The sequence below is a fragment of the Hirundo rustica genome, chromosome 15 (assembly GCF_015227805.2).
Source record: "Hirundo rustica isolate bHirRus1 chromosome 15, bHirRus1.pri.v3, whole genome shotgun sequence".
NCBI lineage: Eukaryota > Metazoa > Chordata > Aves > Passeriformes > Hirundinidae > Hirundo > Hirundo rustica.
This window is the reverse complement of record NC_053464.1, coordinates 15,874,001-15,898,838: the sequence shown is the minus strand read 5'-3', so window position 1 is coordinate 15,898,838 and position 24,838 is coordinate 15,874,001. Positions and strand designations below refer to the sequence as shown.

The 24,838-nt window shown below is 46.8% G+C and overlaps 1 protein-coding gene across 1 annotated transcript in view; it reads right to left on the bottom strand.

Moving 5' to 3' along the window:
• Positions 1–24,838, bottom strand: part of TNRC6A (trinucleotide repeat containing adaptor 6A) — a 94,891-nt gene that overhangs the window by 36,608 nt on the left and 33,445 nt on the right. The window contains exons 5-16 of the mRNA XM_058422637.1: positions 22,890–22,980; positions 20,892–20,913; positions 13,589–13,921; positions 9,098–9,145; positions 4,126–6,714; positions 3,153–3,317; positions 2,843–3,018; positions 2,602–2,682; positions 2,106–2,157; positions 935–1,077; positions 481–627; positions 171–308 (exon numbers count right to left, since the gene is read on the bottom strand). Of these exons, the coding sequence (XP_058278620.1) occupies positions 171–308; positions 481–627; positions 935–1,077; positions 2,106–2,157; positions 2,602–2,682; positions 2,843–3,018; positions 3,153–3,317; positions 4,126–6,714; positions 9,098–9,145; positions 13,589–13,921; positions 20,892–20,913; positions 22,890–22,980 (3,985 nt within the window). The remainder of the gene's footprint in view (positions 1–170; positions 309–480; positions 628–934; positions 1,078–2,105; positions 2,158–2,601; positions 2,683–2,842; positions 3,019–3,152; positions 3,318–4,125; positions 6,715–9,097; positions 9,146–13,588; positions 13,922–20,891; positions 20,914–22,889; positions 22,981–24,838) is intronic.

The window sequence follows — 24,838 nt, the reverse complement described above, 5'->3', positions numbered from 1 at the left end:
CCAGAACGAGCAGAATACTATAACCTCTGGTCAGCACATGCCTGGCTTCATCAAGCCAAACGTGTTCCCAAATATTCACGGAATAAATATCAGCAACACCACCAAACGAGGAACAATCTTCAGAAGGAGCATTTAGACAGTTTATACACAGAGTTTTCTGCAGCACTTACCTGAGGGGATAGTAATGGAGGAGGCACTTGAGCACGTGGATTAGGCTGAGATGAATTAAGAGGTTGTGCTGGAGGCTGCTGCATGCTCCTGGGCTGTGCTGCTATATTCCCAACACCAAACACACTGGGATTGCCATTCTGGGGAAAGGATGGGCACTCAGTGACAATGAATCTCCTCCGCTGCTTCTCCCACCCCACACATTTCAATTACAAGTTAAACAGGAATCAATCACAAAAGCAGATACAAAGTTATATCAAAAGGCATTAAATGCTGTCAAGTAACACGCCAAGGATTTGCACACAGCCTTACCTGTCTGACAGAATTCAAGCTTTGCATACCCAGCCCTGCTAGGGAGCCCAGGGCTTGGTTAGGTAGTGCATTATTTGAAGGGGGAAGCTTCATGTTTTGATTGGACATAAACTGCATGTTTTGGGACTCGTCTGCTACAATGCCATCCTGATGGGACACACAAACCGAGGCGCAACAACCAGCCAGCAAGCAAGCAGAAGGGAGAAACCATTGCAGGAGCAGAAGGGAAGAGTCACAGGACAGTCCAGCACCAGCAGGAAACAGGCAGAAAACAAAAGAGATCAGGTTAGTCATGGGCACAAGGGCCACAGAAAGTGCTTAGTACAAGGTATCAGTGAGTTAAAAAGAACAGATCTGTCACAGGATTAGGCAGGCAGCCCTCAGCCCCTGCAGGAGCTCAGGAGCACACAGCTCACCGCAGAGCTCAGCAGGGCCCCAGCGACACCACACTGACCTTATCGAAGTAAGGACCGCGATCCATGGAAGACTCTTTGGGAATTTGGGGACGAGAACCAGGGCCCTTTCCAACCACACGGCTGTAATCTCCCACGCCCAGGCCGTGCTTGTCCATCTCCATCCGCTTGTCCTGCAGTAACCCTGGGGGCACAGAGGGGCAGCTGAACACCCCCAGACCCCCACCAGCACCTGCCCCTGCCTGGGGAGCTGAGCTGACACTGCCACAGAACAAACATCACTTCAGCCTGGGCTTCACTGGAAAGGGAAAGGAAACCCCAGGTACCAATGGCTACAGACAACTGAGCCACGGAATCAGCACCAACAGATTTTGCAAGGCTTCGCAAAAAATATCACTCCCAGTTTTCTCTTAGAATCAAGAATGTGTAATTGTTTAAAGCTGCAATAATTTAAATATCAGGCTTGCCATCACTACTGAAATCTAAAACTCAAAGAACAATTCCTTCACGCAAAAGACTATGAGCCCCAAAATAAAATACCCAATTTTGAAATGGAATAAGGAGAGAGTAACTACACTATAAACTACAATGCTGCAATTAGTCTTAGTTAAACATTCTATCATCATAGTATAGCGTTATTAATGTATTAAGAATTATACTATATTTTATTTGCCAAAGAAACCCTAACAGTGAATGGAATCAAATAAACTATAACTGCTCTCAAGTAGTTTTACGCCGAGGTTTAAACGTTTCCAAAATTATGGTTCAGTATTAATTTAGTTCTTAGAACTAAACACGTGTTTCCAAGAATGGACCCAATGAGCCAATGTGGGATTTGGTATGTTTCTGTTTATACTCAGTGGAGGTGCCCAGAGGGCAATCAGGATATTTATATTACAAGAAACAAACCCACCACGCCCTGAAAACATTCTCTCATGTCAGTTTAACATATATAAATATGAATAAGCTTAGTTTGATCCAGGGCCAATATTCCTATAGCAACCAGGTGACTCTGTGTGCAGCATTACTCACACACACCAATACGTTTCTCTACGAGGACATTCCTTTTCCTTAGGCAAATATATACTTAACTATATATAGCTACATATACACTACAGATCATTTAAAAATGTAATTTACAGAAGGATATTAAGGTAAAAGAGAGTATGGAAGGAAAAGCAATAAAGCCCAGCTCGGTTCTGCTGTTCTCACCTCCAGACATGTCCATCTTATTGCTCTGTATGGTTTCTTCTGGCGATTCTCTCTGGAGTTATAAAAAAAAATCACAATTATTTGATAATTATATTTTTAAGATAAAACAAAGAGATTCCTGCACGCTATTACAATTCAAAACTGCAAGAAAGAAAAATCAAGACAATCGGATGCTATTTTAAAGCATTTCCTCCCTTCAGTTGCAATCCAGCCAAGAACAGGTTCCCTCACCAGAACTCCAATGTAAATGCAGTAAAGCATCAGGCTATGGGATGAATACCTGGGTAGTGGTTACAACATCACTTTTCATCAATAAAGAGGCTTTTTTTTTGTAGTGAGAATGCACAGAAAAGGGATAGGTGACAAGAGAGACAAACACAGGTAAAAAGAAAACCACGATGAAAATGAACACTTGGCAACTGAGCATTTTGACGCCTGTGCATTGTAAACAAGCCCTGTGGAAAGGCAGCAAAGCCAGACACAGACAAATACTTACTGAAAAACTGAGATTTGTGAATTGCTTAATGAATGGATTGATCCATGTTTCATCTTGCTTATTTCCACCTTTCATTATTCCCTTAAAAACAGAAAGGAATTCCTGTGATACTCAGATCCTACTTTAATTACACCACAAAGCGTTAAGCATGAAAATTAAAAGTGTACTGCGTAAGTGCAGTAATCCCTTCTGACTCAGCTTTCAGAAATGTCAGCTCGCCTTGCCCCCAGCTGCCCCTCACCTTTGTGGGCATTTTTTTCATGTAGGGTGGCCAGTTTAATGATGGGTTAGCTTCTTGTGAGGAACTGCTGTTCCACATTCCAATCTCGACATCCTCCTCTTCCTCCCAGCTGGTCTGACGACTGCCACTCAATGGCACATCATCTCCACACCAACTATCTTGCATAGATTTAGGCCCTGGTGGTGAAAACAACCCGGCAGTGAACATTTCAGCAGCAGCTTCACCAAACAGCTCGATGCCTACTGCAAGGCAAAAACCCCTGAAAAGCACGGAGCCTTTCACCCTTCCCAAGCCCATTGAGAGCACTCACCAGGTTTATTTGGAGGCTGCTGCCCAAGAGAAGCGTTTCCCCAGCCAGAGGTGCCTCCTGCATCGCTGCCAGGCTCTCCCCAGCTCGTACCAGTGTCCATGGGCTTACCCCACGCCGAAGTCCCGTTATCTACAGTAGTGGCTGGAGCAGAAGGCTCTCCCCAACCTTTGCAAAGCAGGGGGAGTTATTGGCATAGTTTTGAACAGGATTCTAAAGATACCTAAAGAGACTCAAGTGTTTTGCCTTTTCTGTATCCTTAACATACAGTAAAAAGCACGTGAGTACATATTTCTGTTTTGTGTGAGGGTCATGGTTACGACTGCAAGCTGTTCCATTAATAAAAGTAATCACAAAAATACTAATTTTGTATCTACAGAATTACATTCTGATAATACAGATTTCTAAGATAGTAAGCTAAGAGCTGTTTGTTATATGTAAGCGACCCTCTCTGGCACTTGAAAAAGACACAGCACAAAATACTTCCTGTATCCCATTAAGTTCCTCTCCAAAATCATCATTCACTGCTCACGAAGCTCCAAGACCAGAAAGTCTGATTCTTTTATCCTTATAAACCCACCACCCTTCATTCTGCCCTGCAGAAGCTTTACGTGTTTCTCTTTTTCTGAAGGCTCATGGCCAAAATTAAATTTTAGCTGGATTAGAACCATTTAGGAAAACATTTCTATCCTCAGACACTATTTTAAGTATTTTCTCTGTGTTCCCACTCCCCAGAACTCAAGCAGAGCTGTTTAGCCCTTATTACTGCAGTTATTTAAAACTAGAGCAGATCTCCCAATCTATAAAAAAACATCAATGCTCTGTGACAATGGTGTTAATTTCTTTAATAAATAGAAACTACACTGCCACTTTGCCCTTTCCACTCTGAAAGTAAAATATCGTTCTAAGAAGAAAGTATAAAAATAGTGCTCTATAATGAATAGAAAACACAAATTTGGGCAAAAGCCAGGCTTACCAGAACCCGAGCTGCTCTCCTTGCTAGACATGGCACTTGAAGACAGTAGCTGCGGATGTACCTGTGCTTGCTGGTCTGAACTGCTGCTACTGTTAGGGACATTTTTATTCCACATATTCACATTTTTGTAGTTGTACTTGCTCGGATCACCCCAAGCAGAAGTTCCATCATCAATCTCCATCTTCCGGCGTATGGATTCGGGGGACGGCTCCTCCCAGCCCGTGGGCTCTTCCTCCTTTGCCGGGGCTGGCATTGGCCCCCCCAGCCAGCCGGACCCCGGGGGTTTGTTCGTGGCAGACGGGGCTCCCCACGAGCCAACATCTTGTTTGTTCCACTCAGGAGAGGTGACTGGCTTTGAGGAGTCCCCCCAGACTTGAGGCTGATTGGGTTTCGGAGGGTCTCCCCAGCCCTGGCTCTGATTAGGCTTCGCAGGCTCATCCCATCCTGAAGAGTTGTTTGGGGTTGTGTTATTGCCTCCCCAAGTAACAGAATTTGATTTACCCGGCTCATTCCAACCAGACACCGACCTGTCGCCGCTGCTGCCTCCGGAACTGGATTTCTTTGCCTCACCCCAGTGGTTACTTCTAGAGTTTTCACCCCAGCTGTCACCAGCAGACACTGCCCAACCCTGGCCGGCCTTCTGTCCATCTCCCCATCCCTGCTTCATCTTCGGTGTGTCATTCCAGGATGACTTCTCCTCTTTGCCACTTCCCCACGATTGATTGCTCTTGACCATTACTGTAGCAGCAGAATCTTCTTCCCACCCCCCTTGGCTGTTTGACCCTTTGGAGTCTCCCCACCTTGTAGCAGACTTTGGATCTCCCCACCCCGATACAGATGAGGTATCGTTATTATTAGGGCTAGGTCTATCCACACACCCCCCTGAGCTGGAAGTCTGTGTCACAGAGCCCCCCCAGGCCTCTGTCCCATTGTCAGTTTTTCTTTCACCCCTCGGCGACGTTTCGGTATCCCAGGCAGTGTTCTGTTTGATTGGAGTCTGTCCCCAACCAGAGTTGGAAAGGACACGCGGATCTAAGTCAGTTCTGTTCACTATGCTTTGGAGTAACGTGTGCTGGTCAACTTTCCTCCTCTCTCGGTTCTGGCCCTCCGCAGCGGCTCTGTCCTCGTGGCACCCGGCGCTCTCGGAGCTCCCCTCGCTGTCCCCTGTACCTGTTTTGGCCCACGTGCTGTTCTGCTCGGCCAGCTGGGAGGCAGCAGAGCTCTGGCTGCCGAGATCCTCCTCCTCAGCAGACTTCCATCCATTTGTAAACTTCCTGCTGTTTCCGTTCACTCCTTCATTGGAATGCTGATTGCCGGGCAGTTTGCTCCATTCCCCGTTGGAAATGTTGGTGCCGGTGTTCTGTGCGGGGCTGCCCCATCCTCTTCTGCTCCCGCCGGCACCGGCACCGCTCCCGTTCCCCCACGGCATGTTCTGGGAGCTGACTGCCCCTGCCTCCCACACCCCTCCGCCTTTATTCCCGTTGATTTGAAAGTTAGTGCTGCCAGGCCCGCTGCCGCCCGGCTGCATTAGAGTTGCATTCACAGTGTCACCATTAGCTTGGCTGTTCGGGCCTGGACATTTGTCTCCAGAGTAACTAGAACCATAGGCACCCCAGGTAGTACCGTAAGAGCCGCCGGTTTTGGCCTCCCCGTTGCTCAGGTGAGAGATGGAAGTGCCGTTTGCCACTGGAGAGGCCTGAATCTGAGAATGATTCATTGTGCTCACGCGCCAGGCCCCGGGCCCTGCAGAGTTGGGCAGCTCGCTCATCTGCACCGAACCAGCAGAGTTTGGTAAACTAGAGGTCATAAAGTTAGTAGTGTTATTTGGTCCATTCATTTCAGTGTTAAGGTTTTGAGGTTGCCCACTGAATGAAACATTCCTTGTACCATTTACTTCAGAATCACAACTTTCCTGAAGGCTTCCCCAGGAACCGTGGGCCGAGGCACCCACTTTCGAGTTAATACTCTGGCTGTTGGCCATCTGACCTATGGTACTGCACTGAATGCTTGTGCCAGGACTCCCACTCCCCACGGACCCTTTCAGGGCATGTCCACTGTTCTCCAACACGGACCAGGCACCATGGTTGCCATTTGAATTCAAAGTGCTTGGATTTAACCCTCCATTTGATGAAGAGTTTATGGTGCCCCAAGCATTCATTCTATTGTTGCTACTTTCAGATTTGCTGTCAGGAGCATCCACAGAAACTTGACATGTGCTTATTATGGACCCATGGGATAACCCCCACGGCCCATTAATACTTCCATTGCCCACATTATTGCTGTTGCTACCAACCACAAACTTATTCTGAGACCCATGTCCGATGCCATTGCGAATGCCATCGCCTTCTCCGCCCGTGCTCCCTGAAGCCATGATAACGAGGTTCCGCTCCGACCCAGAGCTGGAGGCAGAGTCAGTGTCCATACATTCTGAAGTCAGCTCTGGGTCACTGCCAGTGATTGATGGCCATGCTTCTTTGTCAGAGCCGTCTACGATAACTTTATCCCAGTTTGTGCTGGAGTCACTATTTGAAGAGACTGGTCCCCAGTGAGAATTTTCATAATGGGATCCTAGACCACTGTGGTTCAGATCTAAAATGAAGAAGGAAAGCCCCAGAGCATTATGATGAGTTCAGTATTACCACTTCATTAAGCAGAAGAGGGGAAAAAAAACCATAAAGATATTAAGCCAGGAATTATTTTGCTTATTATTTTGCTTCTGTTAAAACTACAGTCATGGCAAGTGACAGAGAAAGCTCCGAGTACAGCCGCCCAAAGGCTGTCACGCACAACCCAGAACGCCTCCAGCATGCAGAGCTGCTCTCATAAAAACCTCAGGAAACTTTAGGCTCCTAAAGGTCTTTTTCTTCCAGAGAAACATTTTTTTTTAAAGAATACTCTGTTATAACCATTTACAAAGTACATTGTAAACCACAATACTAAATAAAACCCAAAAGCACACCGAAAGGCAGCAATTCCAAGAGGACATGGCCCTGGCCCAGCAGTACCAACTGCTGTGTGACAGCAGCCACAGGACACACACCTTCCCAGTCCTGCTACAGATGCTGTGTAAGAATCTTCAGCTCAAGTTATTCAAGATCTTTTCTTTTATACAACAACAGCTTGGCACCAAAAGCACAAGACCCTTCTGAAGTTCTGCTTTCAGAAGGCACTGGTGCTCAAGTCCATTTTTAATTAATTTTTAATCAATATCACTCTTACTCATCCTACAGTGAAACAGAATTGAGTCCAAGACCCTGGCTCCCAGAGTTGGAGCAGCACAGAGCAGGGATCACCCGCTGCTCCTCACCTGGCACTCAGCTGAGCCTCACCTGGTAACCCAAGGTGAGAAACAAGGATGGTGGCTGGGCAGTTTGGAACAGGAGGAGTGGGAAAGGCCCGTGGCAGGCAGACAGAGCCCTGTGATAGTGTCTGGCAGCTCCACAGTCCTGGAGAGCCACCGCCGTCCTTGGGAGAATGGGAATTCATCTGAGCTACCCCAGAACCTGCTGATTTGTGTGGCAGCACAAAAACACCATCGGGTCCAACAAACTTCAAGGCTTCAACTCCCACCCTGGTATTTTGAAAAAGGACATTTAACCTCTACTAAGGGACTGATCAAAGAGCTGTGTGCACTCTTGGGAGTGAGAGAACCAACGGCACAGAACGGGATCCTGATCACACCAACATCACCCCAGTAACAGCATCCCTTTTAAAAGCAACACAGAGGGGCACAGATGGCAAACAGCCTGAATTCAGCACAGAGAGATACAGGTTAGCACTGCACAGCAGCAGAATACATAAAGAAAACTTGTATTTATTGAAATTCTGTGACCCTAGTTTAGGTGTGATGCAGTTTGTGCAGAGCCAATCCACCAACAGCACGCGGTGATTCATCTCCACTCAGCTGATTTTCTCCCATTACACACAAAACTACTTAGACCAACAGTCCTTCTCCTGGACAGAAACGTGTTAGTGATGTCTAGTATGAGCCACTGCTCTGGAACATTCCTACCTGAACCTCCCCTACTCACGATCTTCAGGGACTACGGATACAATCACTGAACAAGCAGATATCAGCTCTGCCTTTTGGATCTGGCAGAGGCCACAAAACACCCTCAAAACTGAAAAATGACATGTGGCAACACACTGCACTTGGTGCACAGCACAAGGAGCCAGAACAGCCTACTCTTGCTTTTCTTCCCAAAACTATTTAAAGTTGCAATTGAACCTTTGCTGCTAAAATCCTTGGAGAGAAAAAAAAAAAAAAATTACACAAACCTGAGTTTCTTAAAGTTCTGTAATCTGCTAAGATTGCTTTCAGTAATTTTTAACTTAATGCTTTCCAGACATGAGTTGTCCTGCAGGAAACATTTGCAAAAACTGTATGCATTTAAAAAAGCAGTTTGTCATCACATGGGCTGAAACAAACAGGATGGAGAAGGGTAAATTAAGAAATACCTGAATCTCGCACCCTCCTCCTCCTCCTTTTCCTGCTCCAGCACACCTGGCACCCCCAGACTGTCAATACCATACCTTGCCAATCACTGCTCCTCTGGCCTTATGAACAAATGCATTTCAGTAAATACAGTCCTGAGCTTTTAGCAGACAATTGAGATGTGATTTCTTCCACAGTGTGATAGGAAGCACAAGCTTGCACAGATTATTCAATGCCATAAAGAGGCATGTCAGCATGGAAGCATAAATGTAAAAAAACCCCACCCAGTATTTTAATGCTAAGGTGACAAAAACTCAGTAGGAATTCTGACTCAATTAGAAAATTAAAAATGTTAAACTAAATTAGTATGCAATGGCACAGAGAAAATATACTGCAATCATTCACACACCCATGCCAATGAAAAGCATAAGCCAATGAATAAAAATAATAATTAAAAAAAAATCAGACAAAATTGTGTGAAACATGTAACTACCACAAACACGTAGTGCAAAAGCAGGTGAGATGGAAGTAGCTAACCTGACTGGTTAGGGGAGTGGCTCACCAAGTCCCGAATGGGAGGCATGCCTACAAAAAAAAAGCAAGAAAATCACAGAAGTGTTACTTCAGCAAATGAGAGAACAGTCCCCGAAGCACTCACTGCTGCAAACCCAGTCCTCAGACCCCTTCCTCAGGACAGGTTTCTCTCAGAGCCAGCTCAGTCTCGCTGTCTGCTCCAGATCACGTTCCCCACACAGGGAGCAGGGACATGACAACAAACTCAGCCTGGGGATGTGAGAATTAGCGATTCTGCTGCTTTTATGACACTTTTCCATTACGAACTACTTGTTACACATTTGGCATTTAATCAGCCAATTTACCATGTCCTTAAAAGATTGATTTATACAAAAAAGAGGAAGAATTTATAGTCAGTGAAACCAAAACCAGTTCATTTTGGATTGTACTGACTAAGAAGTTGAGCCCTGAAACTTCAGCAAGTTCCTCTCCCCTCTCTGAAAAGCACATTTGCTCCACCTCCACGTCAGTACCCTGCTGCCTGACTGAGCAACCAGCAAGGTCTGAGCGTGGCCCAATGCTGATTTAACCCAAGCACGTGCGAAACAATCCATCATTCGCCCTCTTTCACATCCTCCTCCTCCCCTGTGCCACACAGGCACTGTACAGAATCAAACTTCATCTTTCAAGCTCACAAATTTTACAGCTGGAGACTGTAACTGTTACACTGAAGGCATTTCCCCAAATGAATCCAACCTTCATCACCACTAACTGCAAATCCCAACTGCTCCCCTCTTCCCTGACTGCCCCAAGAGCTGAGAACCACCCCCGGGTTACAGGAGGGACCTTTTGCTCCCAAAGGCTCTGGCTGGGACACAACCTTGTGGCTCTGCTGTGAGATGCCCCAGGATAACGGCAGACAGGAGGAATCCAAACTGGAGCGCTGCCAGGAGCCTGGTGGTGCTCTCCGATCTGCTCTGGCCACAGTTGTAAGCAACGACTGCTGGAAATGCTTCAGTTCATGATATAAATCATTTCATCGTGGAACAACCACTGGTTATTCCAAGGGGTTCCAGGGCAGAGGTGAGCAAACACCGGGGCAGCGATCACCCCTTCCTTTCAGGTGACGTTTGCACATGGGGCACGTCACTGGAGACAACTAAACTGGGTATGAAAGTGTCCTGATAAAGAGCTACTTAGGGAGATTTCCTAAAATAACCATCTTGGCACTGGCCTGGATCTGTTCCAGAAGCACTGCAAGACATGAGCTTCATTTGTGTGTCTTTACTAAAACAATATGCCGAATGTCCTAAACTCAGCAGGAAAAGCCCAGCCCACAGGCCTATCCCTTCTTCAGCTTTGCCTCTAGACAAAGCACGTTGATTTTCCAAACAGGAGACAACTGCTCACACAACACACAAGTAAAGAGATGGGGTTTAGACCACCGATATAATTAAAAATTTCTCCAATACCAACAACTTAAAATCTTACTGTGCCCAGGGATTAAAGACTCCAAATTCAGCAGTATCTGTCTGCATTACCTGGCTTTTACAAAGCACCTCCCAAACCATTCCAGCCACAGCTGGAACTGGGGAGAGATCCTTCCAGGAATTACACACAAACCCACAGCCATTCCCAATGCCAGCAATTCTGACTTCACTCGAAGCCACAGTTTTTCTTTTAGCCCTAAAGCAGCACAATCCCAGTGGCCGCCGATTTAACCCCGGTGTCCATGGATATCCTGTCTACGCAAGTGACCTACAGATCTGTCAAATTTCACGAGATTGTTTGATTCTAGCGGTAAAAAGGAGAGTACTTGGGGCTGCTGGTGGAGGCTGAAAGAGGAAGTGGGGAGAGTGAGTGAAACTGAGACAGGCAAATGACAAAACAGCACTTCCTTTCAGATACAAAGGTGTCAGAAGACATCAGGTCCTGCTGGATGGGGCCTCCTCCCCCTCACCAGCAACGCGTCAGACCAGAGCGTGAAACCAGGACAGAAATCCAGCACAGAAGAATTATCTGCCTTGCCATTCTCACCTTGTCTGAGTTTAGGAAAGAACATGACAGCACATCTAAACCAGCTGTTATTCCTGGTTATTCTAGGGAAGGAGACCTTCCAGACACACACAAGCACCAAGAATGGTGCCCAGGCTCAGATGGCAGCTCTGAGCTTTCCTGGGACACACGGAACGCCGGGAGCAGAGCTCTGACAGAAGCTGCAGGAAACACTGACATTTTCCTGAGGTGACAAAGGGACCTGGCCAACCCTCCCCTCCCTGAAGGATCCTGAACCTCGCTGGTTCCAGAGACACCATGCAAACAACCAGGGAAGGAAAGTACCCAGAGCACAGAAGTGCCCCGGACACCAGAGGAGCACCGGGACGTGCTGGCAGTGCCCAGCCCGAGGGTGCCCAGACACACCGGCACTAAAGCAAGGAAAACTGAGCAAACCTGGGAAAAATGCACTACACAAATGGGAATCCAGCTAATTAAATACTGGGCTGGTGTTCACAGAAGTACAAGGGAGAACAGTACACAAACCTTCTGGATACCACTGGGAGATTTACTAGGCTGCATAAGCACTAATACTTCTTCAATTAGTTTACGTGTGAATTTTTATTTAAATCATCACTCTTACTTTAATCACCTTGCTACGCAGCTTAACCAATAGAGGAAAAGTTTCATCTTAATGAAAGGTAACTTTAAACATCACTATGGACAAGAACAACATCATAGAGGCAAAGCAAAGAAAATAAGTTACTTAAAAATGAACTATTGGAATGGTAACGAGTTCTATCACTATGTTACGGAAAAAATACTGTAAATATGGGAAACATTCCTCAGGGACTCATGGTTAAACTGCTCCAGTGCTTTGTTTACTTTCATTTTAAATCCTGTTTCTTCAAGATGCAGTAACCAGACCAGCTCAAAATTTAACTCAAACTTGAAATATCAAGGCTATTTGCAGGGTTTTATTATTTCTTTCTTTATTTTTTTTTTTTTGCTAAAGGGGCTGAGAGTCTATAAAACACTAATTTTGAGAAACACTGGGAATTCAGGAAAGCCACAGAATAAACTATTTTTGGAAAAAAGCTGCATCATCACTGCTACGTGCACATCAAATATAAATACAAGTATAAAAATAAGAAAGTATTAAGCATTGGCATGCATTAATACCAAAACCCTTGGAAAAGCTAGATCCCTCACAGAAAGTTACTTTTTTCCAGACTAAAATAAATTACATTAATGTCCTGTAAAATTAAGTGAACTGCATGTCAGTGCAGTCACTGAACAGCACATCCTACACATGTAACAGGCAAGTTCAGCTGACTTAAAAGGCTATTTGAAGGAATGCATAGCAGGCCAAAATAACAAAAGATGAATGAACTTAAATAGCAGTAAAGGTAAAAGTGGATCCATTCTGTAATAAAACCAAGCTTCAGGTGAAAAAACTGAGAAAAATTCTGGCCTGATAATAAAACAAAATTCTGATATCCTGAACAAGCTGTACCATGGCTGGATCTCCACGTATGAGGTTAAAAACTGAAAGCCAAGTCCCAAGGTGCTGTCCAGAATCACATACAGAAATGTGCCTGGAAGGGGCTTTGAAGGCCACTCAGTTCCACTGACCTGGGCAGGGACACCTTCCACTGTCCCAGGCTGCTCCAGCCCCATCCAACCTGGCCTTGGGCACTGCCAGGGATCCAGGGGCAGCCACAGCTGCTCTGGGCACCCTGTGCCAGGGCTGCCCACCCTCCCAGGGAGGAATTCCTTCCCAGTATCCCATTTCTCCCTGCCCTCTGGCACTGGGGAGCCATTTCCCCTGTGTCCTGTCACTCCATCCCTTGTAAATAGTCTCCGTCCTTCCTGTAGGCTCCCTTCAGGCGCTGGAAGGCCAAAATTAGGTCATCCCCGGTCTCTTCTCCAAGTGAACAATCCCAGCTCTCCCAGCCTTTCCTCCCAGCAGAGCTGTTCCATCCCTCTGCTCCTGGTGTCTCCTCTGGACCCCTCCAGCAGCTCCAGCTCTGGGCTGTGCTGGCCCAGGGCTGGGGCAGCTCTGCACCTGGGCTCTCACCTGAGTGGGGCAGAATTCCCTGCTGCCCCGGCTGTGGGATCAGCCCACCTCTGGGACAACTCCTAGAGACCCTTCTTTACGGGATGTGCCCAGCAAAACTGGACAAAGCAACCCAGGGGCTTTGCAGCACACTCATGCTTGGATCAGCGCTGAGGACAGAGCCTGGCGATCCGCAGCACAGCAGAGCTGACATGGAACCAGCCCCTGCTCCAGCCCTGCCGTGTGTGCCGCCACCCAGACATGGGCAGAAGCTCCAGCATGGAACCCGCCCAGAGAGAACAAAACCATCCTGCAACGTTCACCAACAAGCTCTGACACAGGAAAGGATCACACTACAGCTTACAGTGGAAGTTTAAATAGCGCTGGCTGAAATATTCCCCTGGTAACTGAATTTAAGCGACTTGATTTTAGCTAAAGGAAAACAAGGTACCAGCCCTCACCTGGCTGTTTTTTGCTGCTGTTGGGCACTTCTCCGTTGGTCACGGGCTGGTTGTTGGTGCCAGTGCTGCCTCCTGACTGGCCGTTTAACGCTTTGGGAGCGGATCCCAGGTTTGCAGCTATCCCAGGTAACTGCTGCCCTCGTTTCAGAAGCTGCTTCTGTTCCTGGTGTCGGAATCGCGGTGGTACTTCCCGAGGAGGGTATCGAGGCAAGGGCTGCTGCTGGCTGCTGGCTGGGGCCCGCTTGGCATTATTAGTAGTGCTGGTTCCTGTGGAAGTGCCGTTGGAGGTGACGGGCTGGGGCTGGCTTACGCTTGTCTTGGTTTGTTCTGGCACTACCCCCACCCCCAGGAAAAAGAAAGTGGGACAAAGTTATTCATGTGAACAGCAACTTGGAAAACCAAAGACTAAGTCAGTACTCTTAGAGGTGTTTATATACGATGTAATGGCAGCACTTCTTCTGATTCAAGCTGTAACCCATCCCTGAGGAAAAGCTCTGTAATCCCTCAACCACACACTTCCATGGCACAGACCTGGAAGCAGGAATATTCCTTGCTATCGCTCCTATCCAAGTTATCCCAGCTACAGTATGTTACTACTAACCAGCTTTCTACAGCCTTTTGCCAACGGATCAGCACAGTTTATTTCGACATTTAACCTTTTTCTAGAAAATGTTTACATTTTAAATGATGTTTAAATTATTATTAAACAATTAAGTTTCCCATTTAAGTATTACATGTAGAAAACTGGCCTGGCCCAAAAAGAACAAGGGGCAAACGGGACCTACAGGACCTGTTGCTAAGGCTTCCCTGCTTTAAGGAGCCCAGCATCCAAAGCTATTCCTGCCCTCCAGTGACTGCTGCCAGCGCAGGGAACGCCGCATGCAGCCCGGCAGGACACTGCTGGCACTGGGAAAATGCCAAATGTGCAACTGCAGCTCCAAATTATCTCAGTCCCGACAGCACGGCCAGGGGAAGGTCAGAGCATGGGCAGAGGTGACAGGAACACAGCAAAGCCACACACCTCAGCCCCACGGCCTGGCACGGGCACGGGGAGCAGTCAGGGCACGCTGCCATCCCTCCCAGCTGCAGGTGAGCCCTGTCCCTCCCTCACCGTGTTGATATGTTAATGTACTTTCCAAATTTCTTGGATGAGATATCCATAAAGTCTCCTAATATTTACTGTACAGCTTCCCAAGATACCTCAATACTCGACCATGACCTCCCTCAGCACACGGAATAATGTTACTACATGACTGAGAATGCAGTTTTCTGGGGCTTTTAAAATCTTTTAAATATGTTTCAAGACTATTTTATCATTCGCTTTCAGGAACCGAGTCATGGGAATACAACAAAAAATAAAAACAAACTCGAGCTTTTATTTAAGGAATCCATTTCAATGTTGTCAGTGCTACTTATGGTATAATTTCTGTTTATTTCTACTTTACATATTCTGAAAAACATGAAATAGAAGCCTTTAGAATAAAAAGTCACTGAAGAATCAGCAGCCGAGTTGTGTTTTAATGGAATATTGCATTTTGGCTGCTTAAGGGAAGCAGAAAAGAAGAACTCTGGAGACCTCCTTGTCTCCAATAGGTGGGCAGAAGTGTCAGGGTGAGGACACCCAACTTCAGGTGCCCCTCCCAGGCCCCCAGCTCCCTCTGGGGCACAGCAGGGACCCAGCTCTCCCAGCTCTCAGCTGACTGGAGAGGGACAGAATTAAGGAGAGGAAGGGCCAGGACACAGCTCAATTTATTGTACAGAGCACAGGGAACAGAAGGTATTGAAAGGCTATTAGATAAACTAAGAAGCTGATAAAGATCACAACCACCACTTCAGATCTCCTCAATTTAAGCTGTTTCCTGTATTAAGTGAAGGCGACTGATTCCTTGCAAAATATTTTGATGCACGCAGTGAGTCAACAAATTGTGATTCTGACTTCTGGTTCAAAACTGAACTTCACAAATATGAAATAAAAATAAATAAATCTATTTCTTTTGGTGCTTCTAAGATTTCTTGCATTATAAATAAAGTAACCAAGAGTGACTAAGCCCTGAAGAGGGGAGAGGTGCTATTTGAGCAAATTGCTGAGAACTCGTTGACAATTTAATGCAGAAGGACTTGGCGCTTTCCTGTGGTCCAGGCACTGCAACGAGCTCTGAAATTAAAGCACATTTGTCCACACTCCACAAGCTGTGTAACCAGCACCCAAAGCAGAGCTTTTGGTGCTCTCCCCGTGCCTCCTGCCATGGCTGGTTGCATGGATGTCCCGTGGGGTCTGGAGCACAGCCCAGCCCAGCTGAGCTGACAGCGACACACAGAAACCCCTCCTGCAGCCGGCACAGCAGTCCTGGGGCCACGGCCCCACGCAGGGACACGCACACTCCTTCAGCCTCCGGCACAGACTGCTCCAGCCCTTCTTCCTTCCACTGCCGCCTTCAGCAGAAAACACAAACACACCTCCTCAAAGAGGTTTTAATCTGACATCCAGCACCCGGTACCACGGTCACTGAGTCACTTCCACTCCTGCACCACTGCTCCTCTGGGGTAGAGTGAAATAATTTCTGTCTGACATTCCCTGGACACCCAGACAGAGCTGCCAACAGCATGCCCAGGGCAGCCCTGGCACTTCACTTTCCTAATTAAAGCGACTTTAAGACCAAGTGTATTAGAACAGACCCCGAGGGACCTGCAGGAACTCGAATCGCTTTTGACTATCAAGGAGTGCAACAAATAAACAAGGTACTCGCTGCCTGGCCAGCCCTAAGGCACAGCACCAACAGCCCTTCTCTAACAGCTCAGGAATATTATATTTCACATATATTCTAAGCATTTGTTTCCTTAGCAAATATGGCAATCCTAGCTACTATGATATCAGCAAATTGTATAACACATTTGGCAGGTCCCAGGGGTAGGCTAGACAATATGCAAAGTTCACAATTATATGCTAATTTTCAACGGAAATTATCCAAAGCGCAACAGAATTCCCTTGCCTTTGCCTCCCTCAGAACCACAGGGTAAGTTTTAAGCTATAAAATTCACCCCGTCCAACATTTTCTGCTGCCCAACTTCTCAGAAGTCTAAATAACACATTAATATTCCAATATGGCTACTACGAATTCCAGCACCCCATAATCGTTATCTTAATACGTTAATTTGCTCTAAACATGTTGCTTGTTAATAAAAGTTTGCTACACACCGGTATTTTATTGAATTGTATTAAGGCAGAAAGACAGCATTAACAGACTTACAGTCTATCAGAGTTAACTGACTAGCAACAGCAAGTTTACAGAAACTAGCATTAAAAATGACAGATTTTCATAAAGAACAAACCTGCTGCAAACCCCCAGAGCAGGGGATGGTGGAGTTACAGTTTACAGAGAGATTCCAAAGAAAGACGCTTCCAACTTGTGTTGCTTTCCCACTCCGCAGATTTCATTAGAAAATGGAGGAGAAGCATGGTGTCATTTTACTGCTCCAGGAGCTGCCTGCCAACTCCTCCTGGAGCAGGGGCCCAGGGACTCGCACTCCCCCTCCAATGAAAAACTGGCAGCTGCTCGAGGAACTTTAACGCGGACGGAAAACAGCTTCTCCCTCGCACAGAACCAGCGCAGGGAGATCAAATCCTCTGCTGACCCGCACAAAGAGCAGCGCCAGGCTGGCAGGGAAAGGCTCCTTGGTGCCGCTGCTGGAGCTGCCCCCCGAGAGCCGCCCGGCGCTGCTCTGCCCGCACGGCATGTCCCGCAGCTGGCAGCGCTGGAACGCTGAAGGGCAAACGGAGGAAGTCTGCCTCTCCAGCTGACACACCTAAGACGTAGTGCTAGAATTTTCTTGGTGGAAAAATGGCCGCAGCTGTGAGCTCGGAGCTGCTCTGGAAAATATCTCGGTGTTTGCCAAGGCTTTAACCCCTGCGGATCCGCAGGGAGGTGAGCGCGCCCTCGCCGCGGGACTGCGCGGCCACAGCCCCGTGCCCTCCCTCCTCCGGGCACCCCCGAGCTGTCAGAGCCGGCGGGAGAGCTTTTCCAAGCAGGGAAAGCACGGCCAGGCAAGCCAACACCCCGACAAAACCCGGCGGGGTTTGTGTAGCCGGGCCATTCCGCTTCGCGGAGAAGAACACGCGCAAGAAGTTTCCAAGGTGGGAAATATGAGTCAAAGATTTCAATTCCACGCCCAGCTATTTTTAGAGCGCTTTCTGTTTCAGTGGGCAATGCAGTTTGCTCTGTTCTGCAATGCAAGTGGCACTTTCTGGGGTGCAGCGACAGCCGGCCGTGCCCCAGCCCCGGCTCTTCTCACCAATCTCCTCACATCCACACATTCACCTGTGTGCTAAGGGCATTTCAGCCCCGCTGAGCTCCCACCCTGGAGCACCACGCAGAGCCCAGCTCAGACTTTGTGCCCAAACAGCCCTTGCTCCAGCATGGCTCCATCAGCACTACCTGGCTTAGCGGAAATTCGGGATAAACGGATTGACTTGTCCGTCTCTGACAGCACTGACTTCAAACGCAGCAAAAGGATGTGTTCTGCCATGCTAGAAGCAGCACCGCAACTGACAATTCTACAGGACTTTCAACTAATAGCAACTCAAATGGTACTTTTTTTTTTCCTAAAATACCCGGTACAAGAACACTGGGAAGGCACATGATGTGCCAGCTGCTGCACAAACAGATAAACTTTCCACTTAGCAACTAACTAATAGACTTGCCTCTAACTCCTCCAACCACCTCTTCCCTCCTTTAATAAAACCAGCTGGATCAAACCAGGCAGGTCAGAATCCCTGAAATCCACAGGAATGCCATACGTGCATTTTTACCTGCAATACTATGGCATTAAAATGCTGCTGGTACCAGAAACGTTGTCAGCATCTTTCTCATTTCCTTCATTCCCCACCCTGACAGGAAAGAAAACCCCCAGCTCCATGAATTTCCGTGGAAGGTTCTTGTCATTTTACATGAACACTGGGAGCTGCTTCAGCTGGTACAACAGCGATTTCTTCCTTAGCTAAAACAACAGCTTGGAGCTGTCCAAATTACACTTAAATCCAAGAAATACCCTCCCTTCCCACCCCCAGCACTTAACCAGCTTCTTTTCTGAAAGAGGCACATAATTCTGAATTATTTAGAGATCCTATACTCTTGTATTTTATCTTCAGCTCATGCACAGAATAAATTATTTAAGACATTAACGTGATGGAAACTTGGAAACTAATGAAACATTAATTTGCATCCTGAATACAAGGAGGCAAAACTGGTGAAACAAGGCAAGAGCCATGTGCAACACAAGCTTCGCATTTTGTTCCTATAGAAACTGTAGCAAAAAGTTGTGTATCTGCATCTCATGATGTCTTTTATTCCACAGCACTGCCAGCTTGTGTTTCTCTGACAACTCTAAATTCCTGCTGAACTTTATGAAATACCCTTTAAATAATAACATAATTAAGTTGGAACTTAACACTTCCATCCGTGAATGTTAAGCCTCAAAGCAGAAAATAATAATAATAAAAAAAATTTAATTACTCTGTCCTTCAGAAGAAAGACATTTTCATTCCATGTGAAGACTCCCACTGGGTAGCCTCCCAAGCAGAATTCCTGCTCTCCTGGTTCATGCTATTTTTAGCCATTTGCTTGTGCAGCCTCGGCCCTGATGTGATGCCAGTGCAGCCCAAGCACACGGGTCAAATGGGCACTCCAAGTGCTCATTATTATACAGCTAAGTATTCTATCATTTTCCTTCTTCACTGTCTTTTCAGACACGTTTTTTAATCACTTCAGAATAAACCCAGACATTTTCACAGTTCTTTAAATCTGGTCTGTTATCCTAGAAGCCTTACGGCAGGAGTGTACAGAAGCCAACCCTTAGCCTGTATTCAAACACAACTCCATGCAAGGCTTGAAAAAGCAAATGAAGAGTATTTGTTAACTGTAATAGTCTTCCAGCAGCTTTATAAATTATTCTGTCCTGCGCCCAAAGACAAACCCAGAACTCCCAAAGGATTCCAGTGGCCACAGGGTGGGACCCCTGGTCAACCCGGTGCAGCGTGGAGGATGGTGGGACACACACAGCAGCAGCTTCTCCTGTGGGCACACACTCCTGCAGCTGCCTCGAGGCTCTGGCAGCTCCCTCTGCCCCCAGGAATCCCTTTTCCAAAACCAACCCATCAGCCTGAACTTCCCTCTCACAGTAGCACGGCTGCCCTCGCTCTGTCCCCGCAGCATCCTCACACCAGAAATCCATCGGTTCTCCTCATCCAGCTACTCTTCCCATTTAAACACACCCACCAGAGCACACCCTGCACTCAGAAATGTCTCTCCTGAGAGCTGGGAACGGGTGCTGCAGAGCATCAGGACACAAGGACAAGCTGCCTGCTCTGCTCCAGCACATCCCAGCTGGGATGTTCCCCATCAGCCACATGGAACGGGCACTCGTGCTTCCCTCCTCTTGCCCACACACTGTGTCCTCTGCCAGGCCCCTGCCTTCAAGCCCCACCAGTCTTCAAACACTTCTGGATTCTTCCAGTAGAATTCCATCTCTGCTAAGCAGGGCTCCGAAGCTTCTGGAGCGTCTGCCCTTGCTCCAGTAAGCGCTAAATTAAACCAGTGTTCCCAGAAAAGAGGCTTTCAGCAGGCACTCCAGTGAGCACTTCAGCAGTTCCTATGCACTCCCCAACTAGCAGGTGAGGAGCTGCAATTCAAGAGAAAGTGAAAAGAATCTTTTTTCCCCCTTTTTAGAAGCTGGTTGGGGTGGAGATCCATACAAACCCCACAAACACTCAGAAAAGCCACAGTGCTCCCACCTGCCACAAATATTGAAATTACAGCTTTTGGGTACTGGCATCCTGATGGTTTTGTGGGGTGAACCCTCCATATGCAGGAGTTAAAACTGGACATATTAATCACTTGTCCATCACGTGTTCCCAATCCCAGCTGCACTTAGAATATCTGTGAATTAAGTTTCAAACAGATCCATCCTATACACAGGTACTCTGAAGTGTTGGTGCACTTTTCCAATTAAGCAAAAAAGAGGAAGGAAAAAAGCAAGCAAGAAAAGGAACTTCAGGTATTATGTCTGTGCCTGGTGCTCTGTAAGTAAATAAGAATGGAAAACAGGAAGATCAGCAACTCCAACCCCTGGATAAACCCTCTGCTGTTACTCTTCTAGACTTTTGTGGTCCCTTTAAAAAAGTGCATCTGAAGTTTCAAGGGTCCCATCTGTCACTTCTGGGAGGAGATTTCAGGTGACACATTTGATTCAAGATTTTTAAAATCCCAGGAATAATACACAGAGTAGAACTAACTGTAAAGTAACTTACCTTTGATTTTTTGTTCAATGGCCTAGAAAGAGAAAAAAGAAGCGTCAGTGATTTGTGCAGATAAGAGAGAAACCACATGTACACGTGCCACTTCATAGAGCAACATTAGCTTTTGACTTTCCTTTTTTTAAATGGTTTCAAGTTATTTAATTATCTACTTCAGAAGCCTCTCTCTAACCAACCCAGGCCTATTATTCCTTATGTTTAAAAAGCTGTTTAAATGTTACAGAAGACAAAATTAATTTGAAAGATAACTACACGAAACAGATCGAATTAAACTTGCAAATTAGGATGTTTTAAGTGAGTTAAAAACTGTGCCTGGAAGCAAAGAGCTGCCACCACTTTTATTGCAGAACAGGGCAGGGAAGGGGGAGCGACCTGGAAATGGAAAAGAGTAAGAGAGCAAATGCCAAAGCTTCAAGTCTTTCATTGGCAAGATTCAATGGGTTACACCTGTCATCCGGCCAGGATGAGAGATCTATCTGAATAAAAGTTTATCACAGGATAAAATGGGAGAGAAACATTCCTTGTGAGGAAAAGCACCTCAGTGGTGTGGTTTTAACAGTGCACCGCAGTGACACTGAGGGGAGTGTGTTTGAATCCCTAAAGCAGCAGTTCCTCCTCTGAGCTCCAGTGCTGCTCTCCCTCCTCCCCAGCCTCCCAAAGAAAGGAGCTGCATGTGGGGCCACCACACACCACCACAACTCCTCATCGTGCTTTCTGCTCAACAAATACAGTCACAACTTCTGCCCTGAGGCCGGGGGTGTCCCTGTGCCCTCAGAAGGCCAGGGCTCTGTGTTCCAGCACCTGGCTGAGCCAGGTGGTCACTGCTCACACTGCACAAAAGGGCAGTGGGCACAGCCAGAACGCCGCTCAGCACCAGGGCAGGGGCACAGCACAGCCCCTCCCCAGCTGCAGGGGAACAGCACGGGGCACAGCACAGCCCAAGTGTCACCTCTGGGACCGCTGCTGCCCCTCCACCACCCCCTTCAGTCCCAGTTACGGGAACACTGCACGCGTTAACCCTGAGCAGGGCTCTGTCCCCCGCAGCACGGGTACGTGGTGCCCCTTTGGCTCTTGCCGTGCCTGTGCACGTTCAGAGCCTCCTCTGGAGAGTCTGTGCTCTGCCCCCTGCCCAGCTGTGACCCAGCTCATCAGCCTGCCACTGCCATGGGCGGCAGAATGACAACTCACAACTTCTCAGAACTTTCTTTGCTGTTTCTGATGACCTGGAGCACCTTTAGAGGCCCTGGCGAGGCAGGGGCACAGCCAGGGCTCCTGTGCCAAGGTGCTGGTGCCCAAGAGAGCACAAGGAATGTGTTTAGGCTCCCTCAGGGCCTGGGAGGTTTTGCTGGCAGTAGAACACCCCAGCCTGTGCCTGGAGCCATACCCAGCATCAGGCAGCGGGATCACGACTGCTGAGCGGGTTCACTCTGCTCCTACCCAAACGCACGCGTTTAAAAACAGCACCGAGCAGCTCCTCCCAAGCTCAGGGTCAATATCTAGAATCAATGGCCATGATGAGGATCTTGTCAGTAAATAGGCATTCTGAAGTATTTACAAGCATTTCTGTGACGTTTCCATCCCTAAACATCTTTGCTGTCAATATTTTCTTTTTTTATGAAAATTTTTATTCTCTGCTACAAATTCTCTCATGGCATGTTTCCATACTGAAGAATAAGAAGATACATTAAAATAAGGATGCCACTGCCAAATGGTACTTTTATTCTACTAGTAAATACACTAACATTGAGGTGCTTCAAACCTGAGACTGCCTCGACTGGCATCCAGGAAAAAGAAGGGTCACCTCAGAAGAAAATTTAGTTTCGTAAGAAACTACACAGAGCCAATTACAATGTTCAATACATCAGCTACCTCTAAATAATTGACAGTACATTTAAATTTCAAACATTAAATTAATAAGAAAACAGTTGCTTTTACTCGTGATGAAACAAGTCACCTCCAAGCACAGGGGTTTATTCTCAGTGCTCCACATACCTTTTTTTGAGCAGCTTCCTTCTTCTTCTTGTCTTCTTTTCTCTTTTTCCTTTCTTCCATCAACTGTTCTTCCTCTTCTTGCACTAAATCCCTGAACCACACAATTTGTAATTAACTCTCCCAAAATACAATCTGTGCACACTTAGATTGATTTTAGAACAATTATTTCACAGTGACACAAAAGGAACTGGGGAATTTTGCTTCTAATTGGATCCTATTTCTGCAGGGACCGTCCCTCAGTGCAAGCCACCAGTGACAGGACTTCAGGCACACATGGTGTCAAGCTACATGGAAGGAGTTCTTTCTTCCAAAGCCTTTAATGAAGACTTAGGCTTGAATTTAGTTCAAAAGCCAGCAAATTCAGATGTTATTTAATCTCTCCCTGAACTGGTGTGACTGAGCTCTGGCACATCCCAGCCTGGAGTGTTCCTGCACGCAGCCTAAGCCACACACACCCTGTGCATCTGCCCCAGCTCCCTCATCCCAAACCAGCTCTGCCAGGAAACACCCCAGCGTGGGCAGGGGCAGACCACAGCTGGCAGCAGCAGGGCCATTTCAGAGCTCCCTGACGGAGAAACAAAACTGGAACTTGTCAAAAGTGAAACCAAAACTTGGGCCGTTAATTAACGTCACTTGATATGCAGTACTGCTCAAACCAAGGCTGAGCACCAACAGCACTGTCCAGTTTATGCTGCTTAAAAACAGACTTCAAGAGGCTTTACTAACAATGTCAATATGGGGCAGTGACTACATGGTTTGGATCTGCCTCAAACACTGAGCTGGCTCCTTTTTCACCACAAACCACCCATAACCTCCAGTTTTAAATAAGATAGTCTGATGTCTGTCAGAAGCAATGCAAATTGAATGTATTAAACCACAAGATCGTCCACAGGTACTAAAACTTCCATTACTTTTTTAGATATTCAAACAACCAGTTAATTCTACTTTTAACTCAGCTCAATTCCCTTTCAAAGCAAATGCAAGCATCAGCTTCCACTGACCAAATTCTGGCTTCTAAGATTTTTCTAATAACAGAAAGCATTAGCTACTTCTTTTAAGGAAGAATGGCTTCTGATGTGCTATGGTACGCAAAATAATTACCTAAAAGTGTTATTTCTGGGACCCCCCTATGACTGGCAGAGGAATCAAACACAGCGTGGCTGTTCTGCATTTTATCACAGCTTCATCAGCTGGCTGCAAGACCCACTGCAAAAACAATCTTGCATTTACAATTAGGTCTCAAAAATGACTTCATGGACAGCTAAGAGGTCAGACACCTAACTACAGGAACAATTCCAGCTGGCCAGTTCATTTAGAGCAATCCCTCGCTCCTGCACAAATCCGAGGTGACGATTAACCTGCAGTGACATCCGTGCTCTGCAAAGGTGACACTCCAGTCAGTTCTGTCCCTCACTGCCACACCCTGAGCACTTGGAACCACAGGGATGTTGGTGATACTGACCCTCAGCTTGGGTTAATTTGGGACAGTCCAAATTTTAGCAGGCAGTGTGAACTGGAGAAGAACAGGAAACAGCTCCTGTAGATCCCAGCTCCATCCCAACACAACACCCAGCTCGTGCACAGCTCCTTCCATCCAGAGCAGAAGCACAGGTTTGCTCCTCGGGAGTCAGTGCTGGGCTGGGCCCACAGCTGAGGTACAGCATCTGTAATAACCTGAGCAGAGGTCTAGGAGGGAGGACAGCCACCAGCACTCGCTTTGTGTAACAAATTTCAGTCTGTCACACGCCAAAACTGCATTAACTGAAAAATCATTCTGCTTTTAGAAGAAAGCTGTAGCACGTTCAAAAGCAAGCAGAATGCAAAGTAGTACTTTCACAGGAGGAAAAAAACCCAAAAACCTCATCAATCCTGCTACAGTTAAATCAACACAATTACATTTCATTTTGGGAATACAGATGCTAACATCTAACACACCAATATCTCTGGAA